Source organism: Notolabrus celidotus, chromosome 6 (assembly GCF_009762535.1).
Source record: "Notolabrus celidotus isolate fNotCel1 chromosome 6, fNotCel1.pri, whole genome shotgun sequence".
Taxonomy (NCBI): domain Eukaryota; kingdom Metazoa; phylum Chordata; class Actinopteri; order Labriformes; family Labridae; genus Notolabrus; species Notolabrus celidotus.
In genome coordinates, this window is record NC_048277.1 from 29756965 (window position 1) to 29777687 (window position 20723).

The window sequence follows — 20723 nt, forward strand, 5'->3', positions numbered from 1 at the left end:
TTATATTAATTATTGAACATGGTCCCTTTACAAATAAAATAAAATCACTTAGTTAAAGATAAAAAATAAAGATATCACGCACATACCCGAGGGGTCTGAGGTGGCTCCCTCTGCCTCCATCGTGATGTTCTCAGAGCTGTCTGCTGTTCCGATCGATGCTTCAGATTCGGGAGTCTCATCATCTGACGTCCGCGGCTCCAATATCAACATCTCATACGTAAGCTCCTCCCTGAACACACACAGAAACACACGAAGAATCAAGTCAGGGGCGATTCTTGGATCGGATGTTTAGGGTTGCTTAGCCGGATAAATTTCACTGTTTTGTACATTTTAATGCAATTTCATTCCCACATTTGTGAAACAAAAGTATAACACTTTTGGGAAAGTCTGTGACTAAACCATCAAATCTGATAAAGTTATTTAAATTCTGAGCCACAGCAAAAGAGAAATGGATTGGAATCATAAAAGAAACAAATGGTAACCCTAATTTCTGGGGAAAGACAACTCACTTTGATACAGCAGCTCCTCAACATATACATAAACAGTATGTATGTTTCTGGAGTAAACCAGCCCCCTATAATGAGTACCAAAAATACCAACAATTGACATTGGAGTTATTTTTTGTACTTTCATTTGAAATGCAATGCATAACATGTGAAACACGGTGGAGCTGCTTTATTTTTGCTGTTAAAATATTACGTTTCAACCAAGTACTGTATGGTTTTGAAACTTTTCTAGCTTGTTAAAAAAGAACATAAAGTAAAAAAAAAATATATATATAAAAAAAAATCAAATTTTAGGGGTGCTGGGATTCAATTTAGAGGTGCTTCAGCACCCCCAAAAATGGGCTAGAAACACCTATGACTCAAGTCATTCACAAAGTAAAAGTGCTATTACGCCACTGTTTACTGTTTCTGATGTGTATTAAATTCCTGCATTAAAATTGAGCTTGCAAATTGAAATATAACCATGGATAGTATCAAAGTAAAAGTAGTCAATGCAGACAATTATCCCCTGTCACAATTGTCCTATTACACATTATGCTATTGGATCATTATATCTCATGCATTAATGCAAAAGCAAAATCTTACTGTTGGTTGAGGTTTTTTTTTTTATTACCTCATAATCTGCTGGGTATTGTTCAATTTGAAGAAACAAAAAAATCCCTGAATTATCAGGATGATGGTGCTAATCAACTGTTCTAATTAACTAATGGATTCTGCTGTACTTTGTTTTTGGAAGAACATAGATGTGTTGTTGTGAACTTTGTACAAAATGATGTCCTTCTGTTTAGGTAGCTTGGTTAGGCAATTTGAGTCTCACAACACACTTCCTTCCTCTTCTGAACATTTCAACTGAAGAGACATCTTACTTCTCCTTCTGCAGACTCTCGATCTGCTCAGTGAGGATTCGCTCCTCCTGCTGCATCGCCTGCTGCTGCTGATCGTTCAGCCCCCCTTCTGCTGCATCCTCTCCTCCTCCGCATCCTCCTCCTCCCCCTCCGCCTCCTCCTCCTACTCCTACTCCAACTCCAACTCCTCCTCCTCCTCCCCCTCCTGCAGTCTCACCATCCACCACAGATGTTGCCTTGGGGCTTAGAGGAGGAGAGGTGGTGTTGGTGCTGCTTTGCCGAACACGACTTTTGCTCTGCAGGTTCACAGAAAAGAAAAGAGCAAGACAGAGTATTAATGCAGGCTAACTGATTTTCATAGGGAGAGACAGCTGTTTTTCTAGGTATGGTTGGATGTTTTAACTACGGACAGACTAAACAGAGGACGTATTTACCACTGCTCACAACACCACTGCTAAGAAACTATGAGATTTGCTAATTAACACACATATACACAAAGACATATTATGCTACACAGACACAGGTAGGCTTTACCTTAAGTTTAGCTGTGTTAGGCTGCGTGTTAATACGTTTGTGAAGCAGAAACAGAAAGCAAAAAGCAGTCAGTAAAGCTAATGTCAGAGGGCTGCTTGCGAGCTCAGAGCGCTCCAGACAAATGTTCATACATTAAAGCTGCTGTTGGTAGTCACAGAGTAAACATCTGTTCAGAGAGAGGGACTTCGAATGTCAACACTATCCAACCAGATTTCCTCTTAGCCCCCCAACACAGATCGGCGTGTGCAGTCATGATAGTGCCGGACTCATAACCAATCAGAGGACATAGTAGGGGCCACCCCTTAACCAATCAGGACAGAGGATTGGAGATTAGCTATGATGGGTCCGTCATAACGGGAACAGGGGGAATAATAACATTGCTTGATACAAAGGCATTGGAAAACGCAAAGATTTCGCAATAGTCTCAAATTACTTCACTTACCGATGAGTACTGATGGGCAGTATGACCTTTTCTCCAAACCCAGCAAAAAAAAAGTAATGTTTTTTACACCATTCCTACCAACAGCAGCTTTAAGCAAAGACAAAACTATAGCTACAGAAACAGTTATACTATAAAAAGACACCTAATTTGTCTTACTCCATTTGTACGTCCATTTTTTAAAATCTATCTAGATAGCTTGACAGCAGCATCATCACTCATAGCATTGGATGAGATGCTGCTAGTAACAAGCTAGGCTATTAGCTTGATTTGTTTTCTGCAGCACAACACAAAGCCATAACTTCACATTGAACATTCTCTTTACAGCTTACATCAAACACCAGAGCTGTATTATGAGCTGTAAAAAGTAAAATGAAAAATCCAGGAGTGTTGGTTTTAGCATTTTTTGCTGCAATGCACTAGATTAGCTTCATGACACGGGCTTATGACAGTTCAAATCAAGTAGTGTCTAAATTTATCTCTGACAATAATATATATTTTCTGAAAGATAGCTTCAATATCTTATGTCATTTGTTAGCAAACAGCAACCGCTCGCTAATGTTAGCTAGTTTTATAATCTCATCTGTTCCCTAAACATTAGTGTCACAAGCAAATCAACTTCACGTTCAAATGTGGTCTCAAGTCTTCAGACATATACTGTGAATGCAGGGTTAGAACTTGAAGACTAATTGGATAGTAACTACTTTTATAACTTTCAGGACGAAGAGTGCCACAAAAGTGCCAGGTAGCAACTCATTTCAGAAAAATGTGCATCTCTTGTCTTTGAAAGCGTTTCCAAAGAGAGACATTTACATTCTCAATAAATACAGTTCACTTTAATGACATATTGATTTAGTTTGTAACACTTTTTAACTAAGCAACAACAGCAACAAATACACAAAAAGATCAGACGGCTAAAAACTAGCAGACAGACGTGACAAGTATTCGGACAGTATGATTGGATGGATCAGGAGGACTGAAGGACAGGACTGGTGATGCTGGGTGGGCACATGGAGTGGATGGGGCATACATACCGGGGTGGCAGTGCGGGTTATGCTCATAAACCTAACAGCAATTAGTACTGGTTTCTGAAAGGAGGGGTTGGGGAAAGGAGGGAGGAAGGAAGGACAGATTAAGGTTAAGGTGTGTTGAAGTAAGTAAGTAAGATTGGATTTGGTTATTTGCAGACAGTGGTCTAGACAATTAGATTAAACTGAGCCAAATTTGGTTGAATGGCTGTAGACAAAAACGAAAATAAAACTGTGTCATAGTAATTAAATAGTGGTGTGAAGAAAACGATTAAATGTGACCTGGCTTTCTAAAGAACATCAGACTTCAACCATGTTGCCAGGTCGATGTTCAGACATGTTTGATCAGCAAACTGGACTCACTAGGTGTTTTTAGATGCGGTTGGTTGGTGTAGGAATTTGGAAGTCTTGGGAATCACAAAGAAGTCAGCAGTATCTGTATCTATGATGTATGTGTGCCAGAATGACTGTAGTACACAGTTTGATGCTCCCCTGAGAGCGCTGTACTATCACACCCTATTCAAATGTAGTGTAAGTCTGTGCTTAGGCTGCTGTTATTACACACTGCAGCTTCATGGGGAAGTTGGTTTAACCTTTCCATCTATCTACAGAGTGCAGATTTTTTTTTAACAGAGCAAAGGTAACACAATAATTCTACTGAAGTCCCAAAATTCTTCTTGATAAGAGTTAAAATACCTTTTTAGGAGCCATCTGATGACAGGTTTTGGTGTCAGATGTTGTAATTCTTTGTTCAGTATGCCCTCTTGCAGATATTTTAAATAACTGATATGAGCATGGCTTATTCATACAGCCTTGAACTGCTTTTTCAGTCTTTACACAGTTCCCTTTTCATTTGGATGTGTTTTTTTGTGAGCAAAATAAACACATCTTATGTGTAAATACGTTTCAGAGCTACATTTTCAACTCCTATCCTAACTTTGAAATACCTCTAGGGTAAGGTAAGATGATAAGGAAAGAAAGATTAATGCATTAATACAAAGGGGTATTAGTCACCACAGATAGAAGTGGTCATACAAAGAGTTGCACTTATGTAGCATTAATGTATTGTGTTTAAAATCTGTCCTTTTTTTCTTTTGCATGAATATTTACTGCATCATATTGTGCATATTTTAAAAGGCACATCCCCTTAAGTGTGTGTTCTTTGATCAGCTTTTTGCTTGTGTTACAAAAACACTGCAAAATCTGTTGATGAAAGATGTGACAAACACAGAGGAATGGACTCCTGCCATGGCTGTGTGGAAAACCATGCCAGCTGCTCAGGGAGCTGAAAACTGCTGTGTCACAATTTTAATGATGAGTGAGAGGAACGAGGAGAAACACATCCGTGGCCAGTGTCAGGCAGTAAGGATTGTATTTTCTAAAATTCAATCAGAATGAGAGTGTAACAGGGCATTGCAGCCCAGGTGAAGAGGAGCTGTTAATGGAGATGTTTATTGTTTGTCAGTACTCTGATCCTACCATAGACCTCCTGATGTGGGTCAGTCTGCTCTTGGCTTTGCTCTCTGCAAACTCCAGACTGCTGATGTCCTTCAGACGAGCTTTGTACTTGCTCATCTGCTCGTTGATGATCAGCTCCACGCATCTACAGGGAAGAGGTTCATTATAGATCAGAATAGAACATTGAGATCCTTGTTGCATAAGCTACCTGCAAATTATGAAGTTACTAGTACAGCAATTTAGTCAATTACAAAGTGCTGTCCCTCCATCTCTGACATCTATCTCAAACTTTGTCCCTACAGGCCTCCATACAGTTCTTTTACCAATGCCTGAACCGTTAAACCTAGCTTAAATGTTTTGTTATTCTAGCGCTGCAACAGACTTTTTTTGGGGGACTGCAAAATGTAGATAATTGGAACTTTGTGAAAACAAACACAGCAAACTTAATCTTTACAAAAATGAACATAAAATCTCTAAAGTGGGATTTACACATAACTACTCTCCTGCAGGTAGTTATTGAAGTCATATGTCAGTGAGCAGAAGAGTTACTTTGTGAAACAGCAGAAGATAAGTGAGGCCAGTGTACATACGCTGTGGTCTTGCTGATGTCCTGGACGCTCTGCAGCGGGTCGATAGTGTCAGGGCAGCGGAGGATGCAGGGAGCGAACACGATGGCGAGGGCGTTGGCTGACATCCTGTTAGTCTCCTCCTGCAGGGCGATCCTAAAACACATCACAAAATAATCCTGTTAATTCTGATGTTGATCCTTTCAGAGGATGACACCTGTTCCCATCACATACACAGCAGATATGACGGCATGTGACTGCCCTGAAAGGCAAAAGAACATTACTCAGATCTGATTTCAAAAACCTAATTTTCCGTCCCCGGCCTTCTTCCCTGAGGCTGTACAGCTGATGTCGATTATTTTCCATCTCTCACCTGACCAGATGGAAAATGAGGCGCTCCAATGTGCTGAGGTGCGTCCTGCTGAGCTGGTCGATCACGGAATACACTCCTCGGATGACTTCCCGCTTGTCTGGCTGACCTGTAGAGAAAACAATCACACACTATCAGAAGAGAGGTAACGTTTCACCTCCTGAAGGTGACTCCCAGCCGGGGCAGCAAAGAGGAGGCACTGAAGGAGTTAATTATGAGCTTACCCATGGCCCTGAGGAACTCCTCGTACAGCTCAAAGGTCATGAGAGGGCTGGGCAGGTCACGGAGCCACTGTTTGAGAACGCTGGCGATGACATGGATGTTGTATTCGTCCAGGCTCACGATGCTCACATCTGTAAACAGAGAGATACTTTCAGGTGAATCAGCTGCGCCTCATATGTCTGTTAACAGGATATTTAGAGCTTTGTGACAGGATCAGGGGCTGTAGCAGTAATGGTAGTACTAGTAATGCAGGTAGCTGGAGAGGAAGAAGAAAGGGAACAAGTATTGAAGTAGCAAAATAAGGAGATGAATTCAAGAAAGAACTAGGAGTGGTCCTGGAGGAAAAAGTTAAAGAAGCAATGGTAGAATCTGAAAACAACAACAAGTATAGAAGTAAGATAAGTAATAAAATAAACACTAATTTTAACAGTTATTCAAAAACACAGTTACAGCACAGTTCACATGTTACAGTCTCACCTGTGTCCAGCCCCAGACGGAGTTCTTTGATCTTATTGGTAGAGCCTGATTTCCTGTAGATGCCCTCTGTATAGAGGCCGTGCATCTCGATGTAGTTGATGAGTTTCTCCACCAGCTGGGGCACAGCTCTCTCCTCGCTGGTCAGACGGGACAACTCCACACCATACTGCCGAGACGACAGCTCCGGATCGTACTAATTTACAAAAACACAAACATACATCATGTCAAAGTTAACAAACTACAAGGTTTGTAACAAGCTTCAACTATGGCCAGTGTGATCCAAATTTAACAGCTATATGTACTCCCAAATGTTTCTTTATTTTCTTTCAAAAGGAACAAAGTAGTGATTCAGATGAAGATGAAACGGCAACGTTTGAAACCCATAAATAAATAGTGCCTGTTCTCTGGAAACAAGGTTTTCCGCTGTTTGTAGTGCTGAGAGGAACTGATGTGTGTTGCCTGAGCTTTTGTCTTCAACAGGAAAGAATATTAGTAATATGCACAATGAACCTTTCCCATGAACCTTTAGTCACGTATAAAATGTGCATGCTATTAAGGTGTATGTCAGTAATTCCAAAGATCTCACAGTCACCTCTACAGGCCACTTAAACTGTTGACGAGGTGGAGCTGAGGCAGGCTTTTAGCTTCCCGGCAAACAACTACAACCAACCTCAACCGTCTGTCAACTCAGCCGTGCCTCTTATGGTCCAAATTTGTGTATAACCTCCAGTTTATGAAACATTAATAATAATTACTAAGAAATTAATGGCTTGGTTATGACAAGATAAACCCCCCTGTACAGCTTGTACAAATAAAGAAATTAGCTACATAGACCAAAGCTGTTTTTAAAACCAGGCTGGCAACATGATTCATTCATCTGTAAATTTTGGCTTTTTGACATGTAGCCTGATGGGGATTCCTTTGCTTGCAGGCACAACTTTTGACAACTGAAAACCAAGACAAGTTCAAGATTAGTAGTTTAATTCAATTTTTACTATTTGACAAATGTATTGCTTCAAATTTTCTTTAATTAAGGGCCTTCTCCTCCAAGGCTCTAATAGTTGTGTTATTTCCCAGAGGGTTATTTTCAGATATGTGTCCAAAGATTTTCAGATACTCTGAAAATGGAACAAAAATGGGTCAGGCATTCTATCATTTCACTTAGGATACATAAAGGCTTTATAAAGACAATGAGTTGATTAGAGATTAAACTGATGATCTCCATATCCTTCTTTGTCAATGAGCATTTTAACTGTTAATTGTTTTCGATACGATGCCAGTATCTTCCTACAATGTAGAATCAGGATTTGATGAGTATGTTGGTCATTGTATTGCTCCGAAACTAAAGCTAATATCTCAAAACAACCAACTGGTTTGTGGTGCTAAATGTGGCAATAACATATAAAGACAGTCAGCTGCCAGCAAAGAAGGTTATGATAGTTATATCCAGCAAAGCATCAGAAATCAGTGTTTTTTCACTCATATTATGCACGATTATTTTTTGAAGTCAGTACCAAAGAGGTACTCCTTATCTGCCGATAACCAAGTATAAGTACTAGAATCTGTGTCAGGAGGAAAAAAATGGCACCAGTAGAAAAAAAGAAAGAAATCTCCTCTTACCTTTTTACTGCACTTGGTGGTCATCTTGGAGCAGCACTTCCTGTGGCAGGCGTAGCGGCACACTACAACAACAACACAGAACAACACAGTCACGCTGATGCGATGACATTCACACAACTGCAGCAACAACAACAGCAGCAGCTGCTGCTGCAGTCCATCCTGACCTCAAAGAGTCAGGTGAGCGTGGAGGCGGCGGCAGACAGTTTGGAGATGGTGTCTGCTGCTCTCTGAGAGTGCAGTTGGAGACTCTAACTAGATAGAAGATGGATTTATGAAAGGAGCAGGATGCTTAATCCAATTTTTCTGACACTCAGGGAGGCTGGGCAAGTGTGTGAGTGTTACTGAGCAGTGAGTGTGTGTGTGTGTAGGAGGGGGTGTAATGTGCTGTGTGGGTGGAAATAAAAACTTCACACACAGGCGTGAGTGCCTGTGGGTAAGTGAGTTAGGAGAACATTAGAACATTAGATACTGCTGTGTATCTATGTCTAATATAAGAAGGATTTTATGCTGACTTTGTAGTGAAATAAAAAATAAAATGTATGTCACAAATATTTGTTCTAAAAGTAACAATGAGACAAATAAGTAATGTCCACTGAGCCTGGGGGCTTTATTCAGCCATTATATAGTAGTGAGACATAAATATCTGAGTCTGCCTCAAGCTTCTTCATGTTGTTTAACACTTTGAAACTTCAAACCCACCTCATACTTTTTTTTCCCAAGATATACTTTTGGGCATTTCTGGCTTTATTCGATAGGACAGCTGAAGAGAGACAGGAGAGATGCGGAGCGGGTGGAAGACATTCAGCAAATGACCAGGGCCGGGAGTCGAACCTGCGGCCGCTGCGACGAGGACTACAGCCTCCATATATGGGGCACGCGCTTACACCTCTAGGCCAACAGCCCCCCCACCTCACACAGTCTATTTAAAACTCTTAACTTGTACTGAAGTAAAAATTGATACTTCAGGACTTGTGGAGAAAACCATGTTTTGTTTCACTATTAGTACAACTTTTAGTTGCCTCCCAAACATTGGTTGTTTATCATCCGATGTTGTGTCCTTTGTGTATGTTAGGCACTGTTCTTGTCCTATTTAAAGGAAGCTATTTCCATTTATACTTACCTGATATTATCTATGAAGTGCATGTCTAGCCAGTATGTGTGTTAGCATTAAACATAGCACCAAAGCACCAAAAATAATAGTTCTTATAGTGAACAAGAGGTTTTAGCTTAATCTGAATCTGCAAAGTATATAATGTAAATAAATGTTAAAGCACATACTTGATTTACAGAAAGCAGACATGTAAAGAAGCATTTTAGAGAAATAGTTAAGTGGAGTGATAATACTTCAAAACTGTTCATATTCACAGTATGTCGTAGTTGGGGAAATCCACTTGGTTACTTTTTAGCATATAGTTTGTTTCAATGAGTCAAACTTTGTGTTAACTGCTCTATGCTGGTTCAGTCATCAGTGGAAGGAGTTGATTGTTTTCTTTTTTATGAGGCACAACATGTGAAAGCTTATCAAAAGTTAAGTGATAAGCGCCCCATGCACAGAGGCTCTAGTCCTTAAAACAAACGGCCAGGTGTCAATTCCAACACACAGCCCTTTGTTGCATATCAGCCCCGACTCTCTCTTCCCAGTTTTCGATTCTATCCACTGTCCTGTCTCTAAACAAAGGCATAAAAGCCTCTAATTAAACTTGAGTCTTGTGTTTTTGTGTGTGTTTGACTCCAGTCCTCACGTTTGCAGACGCAGGCTCGGTCCATCATCCAGATGAGGGAGGAGCAGTACTCGCAGTATGTTGGGATGCTGTACTGTGTGGATTTGAAGATGTGGCCGTTATGTTCTTCCACCTGCAGGGGGCAGCAGAGACACCCGTCAGCTCAGCTCAGACTCTGCTATTATTTAAACACTTTGCGTCTGTATATTGAATAAATATTGTCAGTAAGTTAAATTACAAACTCACAATGTCTGTCTCCTTCTTCCTCGACTTCTTGCGCTCACGTTTTGGAGCCTGAAGAGAAATAGAAATGTGTCACTTCATGCTTCACGTGTAACTAATTAACATCCACTGATGAAATTTTTATTAAAATGTGAAGCTGTTTCACTTATTTAAATATTGAACTTAATATTTGAACTCATATGTTCCTTAACTATCTATGATCAGCAGAGCCACAACTGACTCTGGATCAGCTCTCTTACCCTGCCGATGGTTCCCTCCATGGGCTTGTACTCGGTCATAAACTCGTCCAGGAACACCTTGAAGGTGTTGACCCACACCTTCACCGGCGACTCGCTCCAGTCCCTCTGCTCAAGACGCATCGACTTCTCCAGGATGTGTTCAAACAGCGCGTACAGGTCCTTGTAACGGATACTCTTTCCATCATCCATCTGGTAGTAGGAGGTAAAGGAGAGAATCCTCAGTGCACTTATTGTTTTGAATGATTTATAGCTTGCAAAAAACTTGGATATAATCTATTTTATCTTGGATTGGAGTTATCTTGGATTTAAGAATCCAAGGATCAGGTCACTGTTCTCTGGTGAGAATCTAAAAATAAAGGAAAACATCAGCAGGAACTCACAGCCAGAGCGGTGGAGTAAGAGTTAAAGATGTTGATCCTGAACTCCTTCAGCGCTTTCTTGAAGACAACATCCACCATAGTGTCCTTCTTTCCATCTTCAGACTCCAGGTCTGCAATCTGAAGAGGAGAAACACATCAACGTTACTTACCACAATCAACCTGATCACAGCAACAACTTTGTGGGTTAGGTGAAACTTGTTCATGTTTGCAGGTAAAGGTCCGCTCTCTCACCTTCTTCATGAGGAAGTCGTTCATGCTGCGGTAGTCGTGTGCCGAGGTGAGGATGTGCAGCGCGTCGTTCTGCCACTGAGCCGGTTCCAGAGTGATGCTGCTGATCTTCAGGCTGCGACGTCTCCTCATCTTTGGGGACAGCTCCTTGATCTCCTTACTGTCCCTGACCCCCCGGGGAGTGGCGGCCTCCAGGTCTGGGCTGTGAGGAGGAGAAGCGCCTTCTGGAGGAACACAGACATGGAGAAGGAGGGAGTTAAAATCACTTAAATCCCCATGAAAACTCTTCTTAAGCTGCCTCTTTTTTTTCCTCCTGTTGATCTCTGACCTCCATGTGGTAGTTATGCATATGTATGTACTGCTCATGTGTGTGTGCCAGTCAGTATTCACTTTACCATGTGTCTCACCAGCTTCTGCCCGGCTGGCCTGCTTCTCTCTTGACAGTTTTTTCTCGCCATGCTTGGATTTGCTCCAGAATCTCATCTTTCCTTTCATTATCCTAAATTAAAACAAAAAGGATTCATTTAAAAACAATTAGTTCAAGAAAGCACAGATGTCCAGACTCAATTAAGAAGAGTAGTGCTAGAAAAACTGATTAATGACACTTTAACTGTGCAAACAGGAGTTTGAACAACTCAAGCAACAACAAAAAGAAGAATTTCACCAGGTGAAAATGTCATCATAATGATCTTACCCTCCATCCTGACTGGAAGTTTTCCTGAGGACCTCCACTTTGCCCAGGTCTCCTGACGACATGGTCTTGTGGATCTTCTTCTGGTCTTTGTGAGATGCCTGGAGATTAGTAAACCACAAAAACATTGATGAGAACAACATCTTTAAAATGTATTCCCATGAGCCAGCATGTTTTCTGGCGGGAGTAATCTTGTCTAGTATTACTGTGTTTTATGTCAAGGTGCTTGATTTCTTGTAGAACACAGTGTAGCATCTCTATGTTTACAACAAACTGTGGAATTATGATGCTACTGTGTGAGAAAATCTTTGTAAATCATCCACTTAGTGTCTACTTATCAAGGTTAGTATTCATCTTCTTGTTCCAGTGTTGCAACAGAAAGATCTCCTGTTATAATTCATCTACTGAGTCTGAAGAGATTGAGTCAAAGAAGCAGTACTGCACAGAGTAACATCAACTCTGATATCTAGATACTGAGAGAGAATCAGAAAACATGCTAGTAAGATCCTGTTAGTGAGAAGTGTGTCTCGACTCGGTTTGAATAATTCCAGCATGCAGCGGCAGCAGACGGCGTGCAGCAGAAGAGGAGGCGTGATGTTGTCAGGACAGGTCAGTGGTTGTAGATCAGGTAAGAGTGGGAGAGATCTTCAGTCAGTCCTTACTGTGAAAATCTCTTCGTTTTGAAGGAGTAGATGTTACGAAGGGATGCTTTCAAAGACTGACATTTTGAGTTTGAAACTTGAACTTTTCCTTTAAGATGACTGGAACACTGAGAAGTTTATTTCTTCATCTATCTATCAGTAACTGGGCCTTCCAACATCACCATATTAATAACTTGGTGATATACATATCTTTGCTCTCAGAGATGCAAATATGATACAGCAAAAAAAATGACACCAAACTAATCCCAGTCTTTTGAAGTAGTTCTCAATCAGTTATCTGATTATTTGATCACCATAAATTAAAAACCAACTCTTCTTACGATCAAATCATTACTAATGTTATTTTCTAGAACAAAAAGGGAGCATTTTCTTGTTTTGTTAAGAAGCATGTTTTTGATGCTTTTTAAATAAATGAAGTTAAGGTGTGAACTTAAATTCGGGAGCAGGACCACGTCTAAACCACAAGCCTACTGAAACGTGGCCAGCCTACTCCAAACGTTTGTCTGTGATTCGTCAACCCACCTACCCTCCCTCACCTTCCTCTACTCAACTTAACCTTTTTTCTTATCCCCTTCTACTCAACTTGTGCTCGCTTCTTCTATGTCCTTGTCTACTTCCAGGATAGCGCCGAGATGGAACCCTCATCCTCAGTCTCCTTTTGCTGGGCCACACTACGCACCAATAATTCATAACATGTTCAAACTTATATCCTTGTGTGGCGTGGTCCTAGTGAATGAATCATTGTAAATTTGAACCTTCAAGTTTTTTTGTGCAGTTGGTTGAAAAAGAAATGAACTGAAGATGATCTTTATATTTTCCACCTCCTGCTCTGACTCATTTTTAATTAGTAGAAAAATTCAGTGATACATTTAAATTAAAATTGAACCGCAGTCTGACTGCATATTACGTGTTCAGTCAAGGAAAAATTTGAGCTTCAACTCTAAAATGCTGCAGTATCCCCGGATAAAGAGATATTAGAAAGCCGAGGTGTCTCAGACTCAGCTGATTTTTAAAACCACAGCCAGCAGAGTGACGTCACATCAGACTGGCTGAGGTGACTGACTGTCTGGGTAGACTGCAGCTCAGCGGTCAAACAGAACTAAAGTGAGGGTTAGAAGTGTTAAAGGCTCCCCCCCTTGCTGCTTGGCCAGGTCCACCCAGAGAGGAGGGTGGAGGGGGGAGGCGGCCTGAGAGTGGATAGGAAACAGTTTGTTGCTTTGAGGTCATGGGACCTCCAGAGATCCGGTGTTTTACCATCTCAGAGTCACTGTGACAGTCGGCCTCGGGGTGGGCGCGTGAGGGAGTCAGGGAGGGGGGCAGCGTGTGGGAGTGGACAGGTACGTAGTATTCATCGTCGTCGTCAGACTGCGTGGCCCCCTCAGAGTTACAGCGGGTGAGGAAGTCAGAGCGAGTCCGGGACATTCGAGCTTTCTTTTTGGGGCCGGGGCGGCCAACCTGCTTCCAGGCAACCACAGGGACATCAGGTCAGATGCATCGCGTCTTTCTAAGTGTGTGTTTGTGTTTGTTTGTGTGTAAATATTCATGACAACTGACTGAAGCAGCACAAAACTGACTCTAATTAAAGTGGATGTAAACAACACATGCTGACAGTCTGTGGATCAGTTGTATATTTCTGCTCTGTCATAACCACTTTCACCTAAATTAATCTGTTATTTTAATCCACTGGAGTATTTTCTAATTTCATTTCTTTGTATTTGGTAGCTTGTTTTGCCAATGAAGGTGAGTCTAATATTTTCAGCCCCCACAGGAAACATGACAGTAGTTGAAAACAATTTCAAAGGAGTAAAATAAAACTTTTCTTCAAACTTCAAATCTTTCAAATCAAAAAACTGTTCATGCTTAATTCTATTGGGAAGACTTTGCAGCTCTGTGGGAGCATGTGGCGTGTGCACTGACGTGTGTTTCTCATACCTCTCTGTGTCTGGATCCAGATGTTTTGGAGTCATCTCTGAACATGGCTAGAGATCTCTCCTGGTTCACCAAATCTTTATCGGACCTGCAACATAAAAAGCGAGCAACAAAAGCTTTACAGAAGATCTAAATCTGACTTTAAACCTCGACTGAAACTTCTGTGGTAACATCAGGATCAATCAGCAGTGGCTGGGAGTCAGATTAAGTATCTGTATATCACAGTAACGTATTTAGATGCTCTTTTCCTGGTTTTGTCATGGATTTATTATTGTGGCATTGGTTTAAGTTTGGTACTTCAAAGAATTTGTTGATAAAAAGGACTTAATCTAACTCAGAAGTGTGACTTACTTTGAGAATGGCAGCTTGCGTCTGGGCGGGGAGAACACAGAGTTGGACGGTTTCTCCACCATGTTCACAATCACAGTTTGAGCTGAGCTCTTCTTCTGAGCCTTTGGAGGTTTGGTATCCAGGACCGGGCTGGGAGCCTCCTTTGCAGACCGAGACGACTTTTTCTCCTTATGCTTCGTTACAGCTGGGACACCGTCTTTTGACCCCTGGGTGATCTTGATGTCTGAGGATTGAATCCCTGGTACTTCTGGAGCTGCTGCATGGGCGGATGAAGATGTGACCCTTTCTGATGCACCTTTCTTCCCTTGGGTAGTGGTCCCGTGAGGTTTTTCTGTCTTTGATGTTACCTCCAGGCTTGGAACAGGTGCTATTTGAGAACCAGACGTTGCTGCTTGTGTTTCCAGAGCTCTTTCTAGGGTTTGGGCCGCCAGCAGCTCCCCCTCCTCCACGGGACTCTCTTTTTGCATACTGATCAACACCACCACAGGCCTCCGCGATGTGGACTCCCGTCTGTCTTTGTAGGATTTGTTTGGGCTTTCGCATTTTGGTTCATGGATTGGGCTTTGGTCAGAAGCAATATAAAATGTTGCCCTTGGACCCTCCTCCTTGTTCGGCAGCTCCGGCGCAGGCTTTTCGTTAAAGTTTGAGTCCCTCATCTGGTCATCTATTTGAATATTCACAACTTGGGGGTGTTCCTGGGGTTCCATCGACTGGGAACTAGTACCCCCAGAGCCTTCAGTCTCCATGTCTTCCACGTTGAGTAGTTCAAAACTTCCATGGCTGGCTGGAGACCCCCTGGGTGAATGTCTGCTGTCTTGGATTGAATCCTCCTGTGGAGGACCTCCCATGCTGGTGGTTCGGACTTTGAGGAGCTCCAAGCTGAACTGAGCCTGCTCCAGCTCTCTCATCCGTCTGCTCTCTCGTTTAGATCTGGTTTTATGGCTCGTGTCGTCCATTACTTTACTTCTCTCTGAGTCCTCTTCTTTATCTGCCTCTCCCACGTCACACAGGACTGGTTTAGAGTCCTCAGAGAGCTCCACAGAGATGTCCTGAACACAAACTTCTTGTCCTGATGAGGAGATGTCGTCCATGGTTCCTGCATCCATCTCTGCTGGAGGACTCTGTTCTCTGAGTCTTTCATGCTGCTCCTTCAGTTCCCTGAACCTGAAGAGCATGACGTGATCGGGAAATTATGAAAAAGTGTAATAAACAACTATTATCAAACAAAGAAGAAAAAAACAGAATCTCATATTCAAAAACGAGCTTTCATACTGTTGGTTTGTACAGATTTCTTACTCTAATCTGCACTTTAAACACAACACTGACACTTTGTTGTAGTTTAAATGGTAAAGTTAGCACACAGTTGTTTTTTAAACATCAAGAATCAGACTGACGAAGTATTAAATTGAGTATAAAGCTGTCTGTTCTACTGGTATGCTCCCTTATGTCTTGTTTGGTCTCCTGATGGAACTGTCCAGCTCTGTATCTACTCAATAATACACTTTATCCATCGGCTGTATAGTGATGTAAGTTTAGAGAATCAAACCAGATTCTAGCTGTGAAATCAGGGAAAACACAGGGAAACAGCTACTTACAAATATTTAAAACACTCTGGGATTTTTCTGTTATCTCAAGAAAACAAACTTTGCTATCAAGAAGATTATAATTCACAAGTACTTCCAAATTAATTTTCCTACCATTAATTGTCTTGTTATCTTGAAGTCAGACTTTTATCTTCATTAGATAACAAGATATGTTTTTCCTGAGCATAAGAAAATGAGACTTCTTGTTTTAGGAAAACAAATTATTAACCTCTGATCTCAAATAAAGCTTAAAAAAGCTCTTTGTTGTGCTTCTGATAAACTGAGCTGATTACAGGAATTCAACTTTTCTAAAAGTGTTTAGTACAACCAGAGGAGATGGGAATGTCATCCATCTTTACTTACAGTTAGTGGTACAAGCTGCAAATTGCATTCATAAAAACAATCTTTAAAAACTGAGATAAGATGTAAAATAAAATGAGTGTCTCATTATCTAAGTTTAAGAAAGTAATCTACTCATCTACTCAAACTCTTTCCTCACCTGAGTCTAGCCAGGTGCCCCCGGCCCACCGCCTGCAGGTGTCTCACTGTCCTGTACGTCTGACTATATTGTCTCCTCTCCCTGAATCCTCTCCAAGCCGTCTGAACCGTCAAAGCCGCCTGAGACCTGCGCTGGCTGCAGTGTCTCCAGCTCCTCTGGATGATGACGGCAGAGTCTCTCCACTGCAGGAACCTGCTGCGCTCCCTGTAGCTCCTCCAGGCCGCCTGCAGACACACAGCGGCCCCCTCCTCATAACTGGAGTCCATGGCGGATTCTCTGAGGAGACAGGATCGCCACCATCGCTGCAGAGACGGAGAAAAGAAACAGAGAGGGAATATTTGTTAGAATCAAAAGGGAGGTGGGAAGACATGCTTTGAATTGATAAAAATCTAGTTTTTACATCTGCACCTGTTTGGAGGAGGAGATGATTTCCAGATGTAAGATCAAACACTCTTGCTTTGCTTTGATCAGTTTTGTCCAAAACATGCCTGTTAACTGATTTTCCCTTTGAAATTTGATGTACTTGAATGTTTTGGACAGTATATGATGATTTTTTTTTAAAGGAAAAGGTTTTAAATCCCCCCTTTCTGACCTTCTTTAGACATTGTGCTTCCTGCCAACTTTGAACAAGACCCAAACAAGTCAGGGGAGTCAATGGAATCTGATATTTTTGTTTTTCATGGCACATTACAGCTTGTTAGGACCATGTTATAGAGTATGATGGAGCGTGCATGAGAAAGACATAAGGGACAAATTCAGATTTTTTCCTTGTCATATTGATTTATTAACAAATTGCTAATGAATCAAACTGAATCCTAACTCAAAGCAAACTGTTTCTATTTGATATTTCAGACAGCCAGAACTCAAATGGATGAATTCTTGCGCCACATGTTTGTGTTTTCATTACATTATTTCTCTCAGATTTAACTGTATCTGTGCTACATTGGCTCTTTGTTTCACTGTGTTTGTTTTCTCTCAGCCTGACAAAGATTTGGACAGCTCCCCTCTGAGTGCGCCTCCAGAAAAAACATGCCGACAGTCCATTGAATGCTGTGTTTTCCCCATCACTCAGTCCTTTCACTGCTTGCTTTCTTTCACTCTCTCTCACTCTCCCTCTGTCGATCCTTCTTTTCCTTCTTAGAGAAATAAAAAAGTGGGTTTCTCGTCCAAAATGTGCCTGTGCTCAGACTTACAAGTTTGGCTTTATTAGGAGTAGTAGCTTTAAAAATGGTGGCGTAAATAAGTCAGCTATGAACACTTTGAGTTTTAAGAAGACACAATTTATTGGTTAAAATGTTAATAATGTTTTTTAACCTGAAGGGATTTTTTTCTGTCATCTCTGGTTTGAGGTACTTTCAACCTCTGACAACCAGCTGAATGTTCAGAGGGTTGTACCTGTAAATAACCCCCCCCCAAAAAGAGGTGGCCAGGAGTCCTGGAGTCCACCTGTCTATCACTGCAGGTCAGCTAAACTAGATTCATTTACACATAAGTAAGTTTTATTGTATTCATATTTTTTCTGACAAGTTTCAAAAAGTTAAAATCTCAATTTGGAATTAAAGGAAATCCCTGGAGAAGACAAATATGAAGCTAACATCGCAGAGTGAGAGCAGTAAGAGCTTCAGTGATGAGTGGAAAATCTTGCAGAGACACCCATCATGTCTAACTGAGTGATGGTATTTACTGAACCATGCTCCAAGTACTAAATGCACCACTATTAATCACTAAATGTATTAACAGTCTGAAGCTAAGCAGCCATAATGGATGATGGAAACTCCTCCTGAAATACTGGGATGTAGTGCAGGATTGTTAAATTGATTTATGATGCATTTAGAACCAAACATTTACAGCTAATCAGGGAATAAAATATTGATTGAAATGCACAGGGGAAAAAAGGTTCAGAATATCTTATCATGAGCACCTCTTCTCCCTACCACTACATCTCACCTGGATGACGCAGGTGGCTCTCCTCATGTCAACAAAGCGCTTCCTCTCCAGGACGGCCCTGAAGCGGCGCTGCAGCGTGACGATTCTCCTCAGGACCTCCTGGTGGAGGGAGGTCTGGAGACGCTGGCGCTCTGCCTCCCGCAGGAACACCTGTTTCATATGAGGAAATTTAAATAAGCATGTGTCCTCAAAATACCAACGAAAAAGATGAATCAGTTTCAAGAATCCATACCATCGTGTTTCCCACTTGATACCCAGCGGGCAGCAGGTGGATCTGTCTGAAAAACTCCCTGATGCCTGACTTGGTTGGTTTGGTGCCTCGAGGCAGCAGCACGTGAAAGTGTCGCACAAAGTCCTGCAGCAAGGATATGGTTTACAAAGTGGGTTTACGTACAACTAGGCTTCGCTATAATTGTGAATCACAATTAAATATGTGTTTCCTGAATGTCTCCTTTGGCAGATGTATAGATTTCTCTTAAACATCTAGAAATCCTGCTTTCTAATTCTTAAATCAGAGTGAGCAGTGAAATAACTCCAGTTCAACTTTAACAACCCATATTTCTTTAACAATGCAAAGTTATATTACAGTTAGAATCAGGCCTATTTGACACATGAGAAATATGTTCAGGCACACAAAGGATTAGGCTCAGGCAGCTACAACAGCTGTTAAAATAAATCAAATAAAGCAAGACAAAGATAAACATGAATGTTTTTCTTATTCTGTTTCTGCCCTCATCTATCACTCTGAACTAGTTAGCATGCTGTAAGAGATGATTTACCTGGAAGGTGTACTTGATGCTGTATCCTGATTGTCGGATCCGGACGGTTTCCAGCATGCCTGTGTATCTGAGCTGCCTGAGCACCAGACTGTCGTAGAAACGAAGTGGCAGCTGAGGAAAGAAAAAGAGAAAGAGAAAATGTGATCAAAATAAAGCAGACATCAGCCTGTGGTCAATCGAGAGACGCTTTATTTAGGTGATGACTCTTCCTGCAGCAGAGACATACCTTCTCAGCATTTGAGCGGATGCATTTGACAAAGTACGGCTCTGACTGATCCAGAGTCTCCATCAGCTTGTTGAGAGATGCCTGCAAAACAAAACACAAACCAATGATCAAATGTAAGGAATACTTCACTACATAACAGTGCATATGTGAGGTTTCTTGAACTTTAATGACTGTTTTCTTTTTGTGTTTCTTTATACTTCTACTAGGCTACATTTCAGAGAACTTGATACTTCTTGAACTTATTCCACCACTAGAAACACATCTACTGTTATGTTCCAGCACAGAATACATCACTGCATTTAAAGTCCAATTTGTTCTTGCTATTACACCAGAGTGCATAAGAATTTGTACTTAATTCAATATATAGTGCATTGTCCTGAAGAAACCTGCAACCCCTACTTTTAAATCTGCATCCTTAATAACTTCTGGTTTGTAACATGCTGAGAAATTCAAAGGGGGCTGCTACAGTCAGTGTTGTTGTAATACCCTGATCTTCCAGCAGAGGGCGACGTCAGCACTGACCTGAAACTGTGCGCTGATGCTGGGTGGTTTCTTCTTCTTGTGCAGGTGAAGCAGAGACTTGGTGATGCGGTCGTGGAGCGTCACACTACTCAGGTGGCGCAGAGACTTCACGTCCAACAAGTGCTGTTAACACAAACACAAACAACACTCCTACTGTTAGACCGTTTTTAATGCTGTTTCTGTATTATAGTGTTGGAATGTGTCGCTTTTGTGGCTCACCTTGGGAAGGGAGGGCTTGCTTTTGCAGTTTTTGTTTCTCCTACAGATGAAAAGTGTTGTTTTTATTGTATGGACTAGGATATACAACAGCATGAATGAAAAGACAACATACACTCATTAGGTAAAATTGGATGCTTAGTTTATATGGAAGGGACATTTGTGAGAAAAGGTTTTGAATAGAGCAACCTCTGTTTGATTGCTGTTACCTTAAGTGCCCCACAAATTAAAAACAAAACTGTTTTTGCAAACAAACTGATCATACATGAGGCTTTCCCTGTATACCCTGACTACTGCACTGCCCACATAAAAACTGAACAGTGTTTATTTTGATTTAGACCCTCCTGACTTGACAACAAAGAAGGTTACTTGAAAAGGAAACCAAAAGCTGATGACAACAACAGCCTGTAAAACACAAGGAGAAGAAAATCTGAGAGAGGAG

General features: G+C 41.4%; 1 protein-coding gene across 1 annotated transcript in view; it reads right to left on the reverse strand.

Moving 5' to 3' along the window:
• The window catches only part of LOC117814569 (unconventional myosin-IXAa-like), a 121877-nt gene that overhangs the window by 3182 nt on the left and 97972 nt on the right, over positions 1–20723 (reverse strand). The window contains exons 17-42 of the mRNA XM_034685969.1: positions 20285–20324; positions 20066–20188; positions 19544–19624; positions 19318–19428; positions 18771–18893; positions 18539–18688; positions 16592–16893; positions 14510–15673; positions 14162–14246; positions 13484–13684; positions 11571–11668; positions 11272–11375; positions 10880–11100; positions 10649–10765; positions 10269–10457; positions 10033–10080; positions 9808–9919; positions 8066–8127; positions 6446–6638; positions 5971–6099; positions 5750–5855; positions 5401–5532; positions 4832–4955; positions 3259–3412; positions 1373–1475; positions 87–229 (exon numbers count right to left, since the gene is read on the reverse strand). Coding sequence (XP_034541860.1) covers positions 87–229; positions 1373–1475; positions 3259–3412; positions 4832–4955; positions 5401–5532; positions 5750–5855; positions 5971–6099; positions 6446–6638; positions 8066–8127; positions 9808–9919; positions 10033–10080; positions 10269–10457; positions 10649–10765; positions 10880–11100; positions 11272–11375; positions 11571–11668; positions 13484–13684; positions 14162–14246; positions 14510–15673; positions 16592–16893; positions 18539–18688; positions 18771–18893; positions 19318–19428; positions 19544–19624; positions 20066–20188; positions 20285–20324 — 4415 coding nt within the window. The remainder of the gene's footprint in view (positions 1–86; positions 230–1372; positions 1476–3258; positions 3413–4831; positions 4956–5400; positions 5533–5749; positions 5856–5970; positions 6100–6445; positions 6639–8065; positions 8128–9807; positions 9920–10032; positions 10081–10268; positions 10458–10648; positions 10766–10879; positions 11101–11271; positions 11376–11570; positions 11669–13483; positions 13685–14161; positions 14247–14509; positions 15674–16591; positions 16894–18538; positions 18689–18770; positions 18894–19317; positions 19429–19543; positions 19625–20065; positions 20189–20284; positions 20325–20723) is intronic.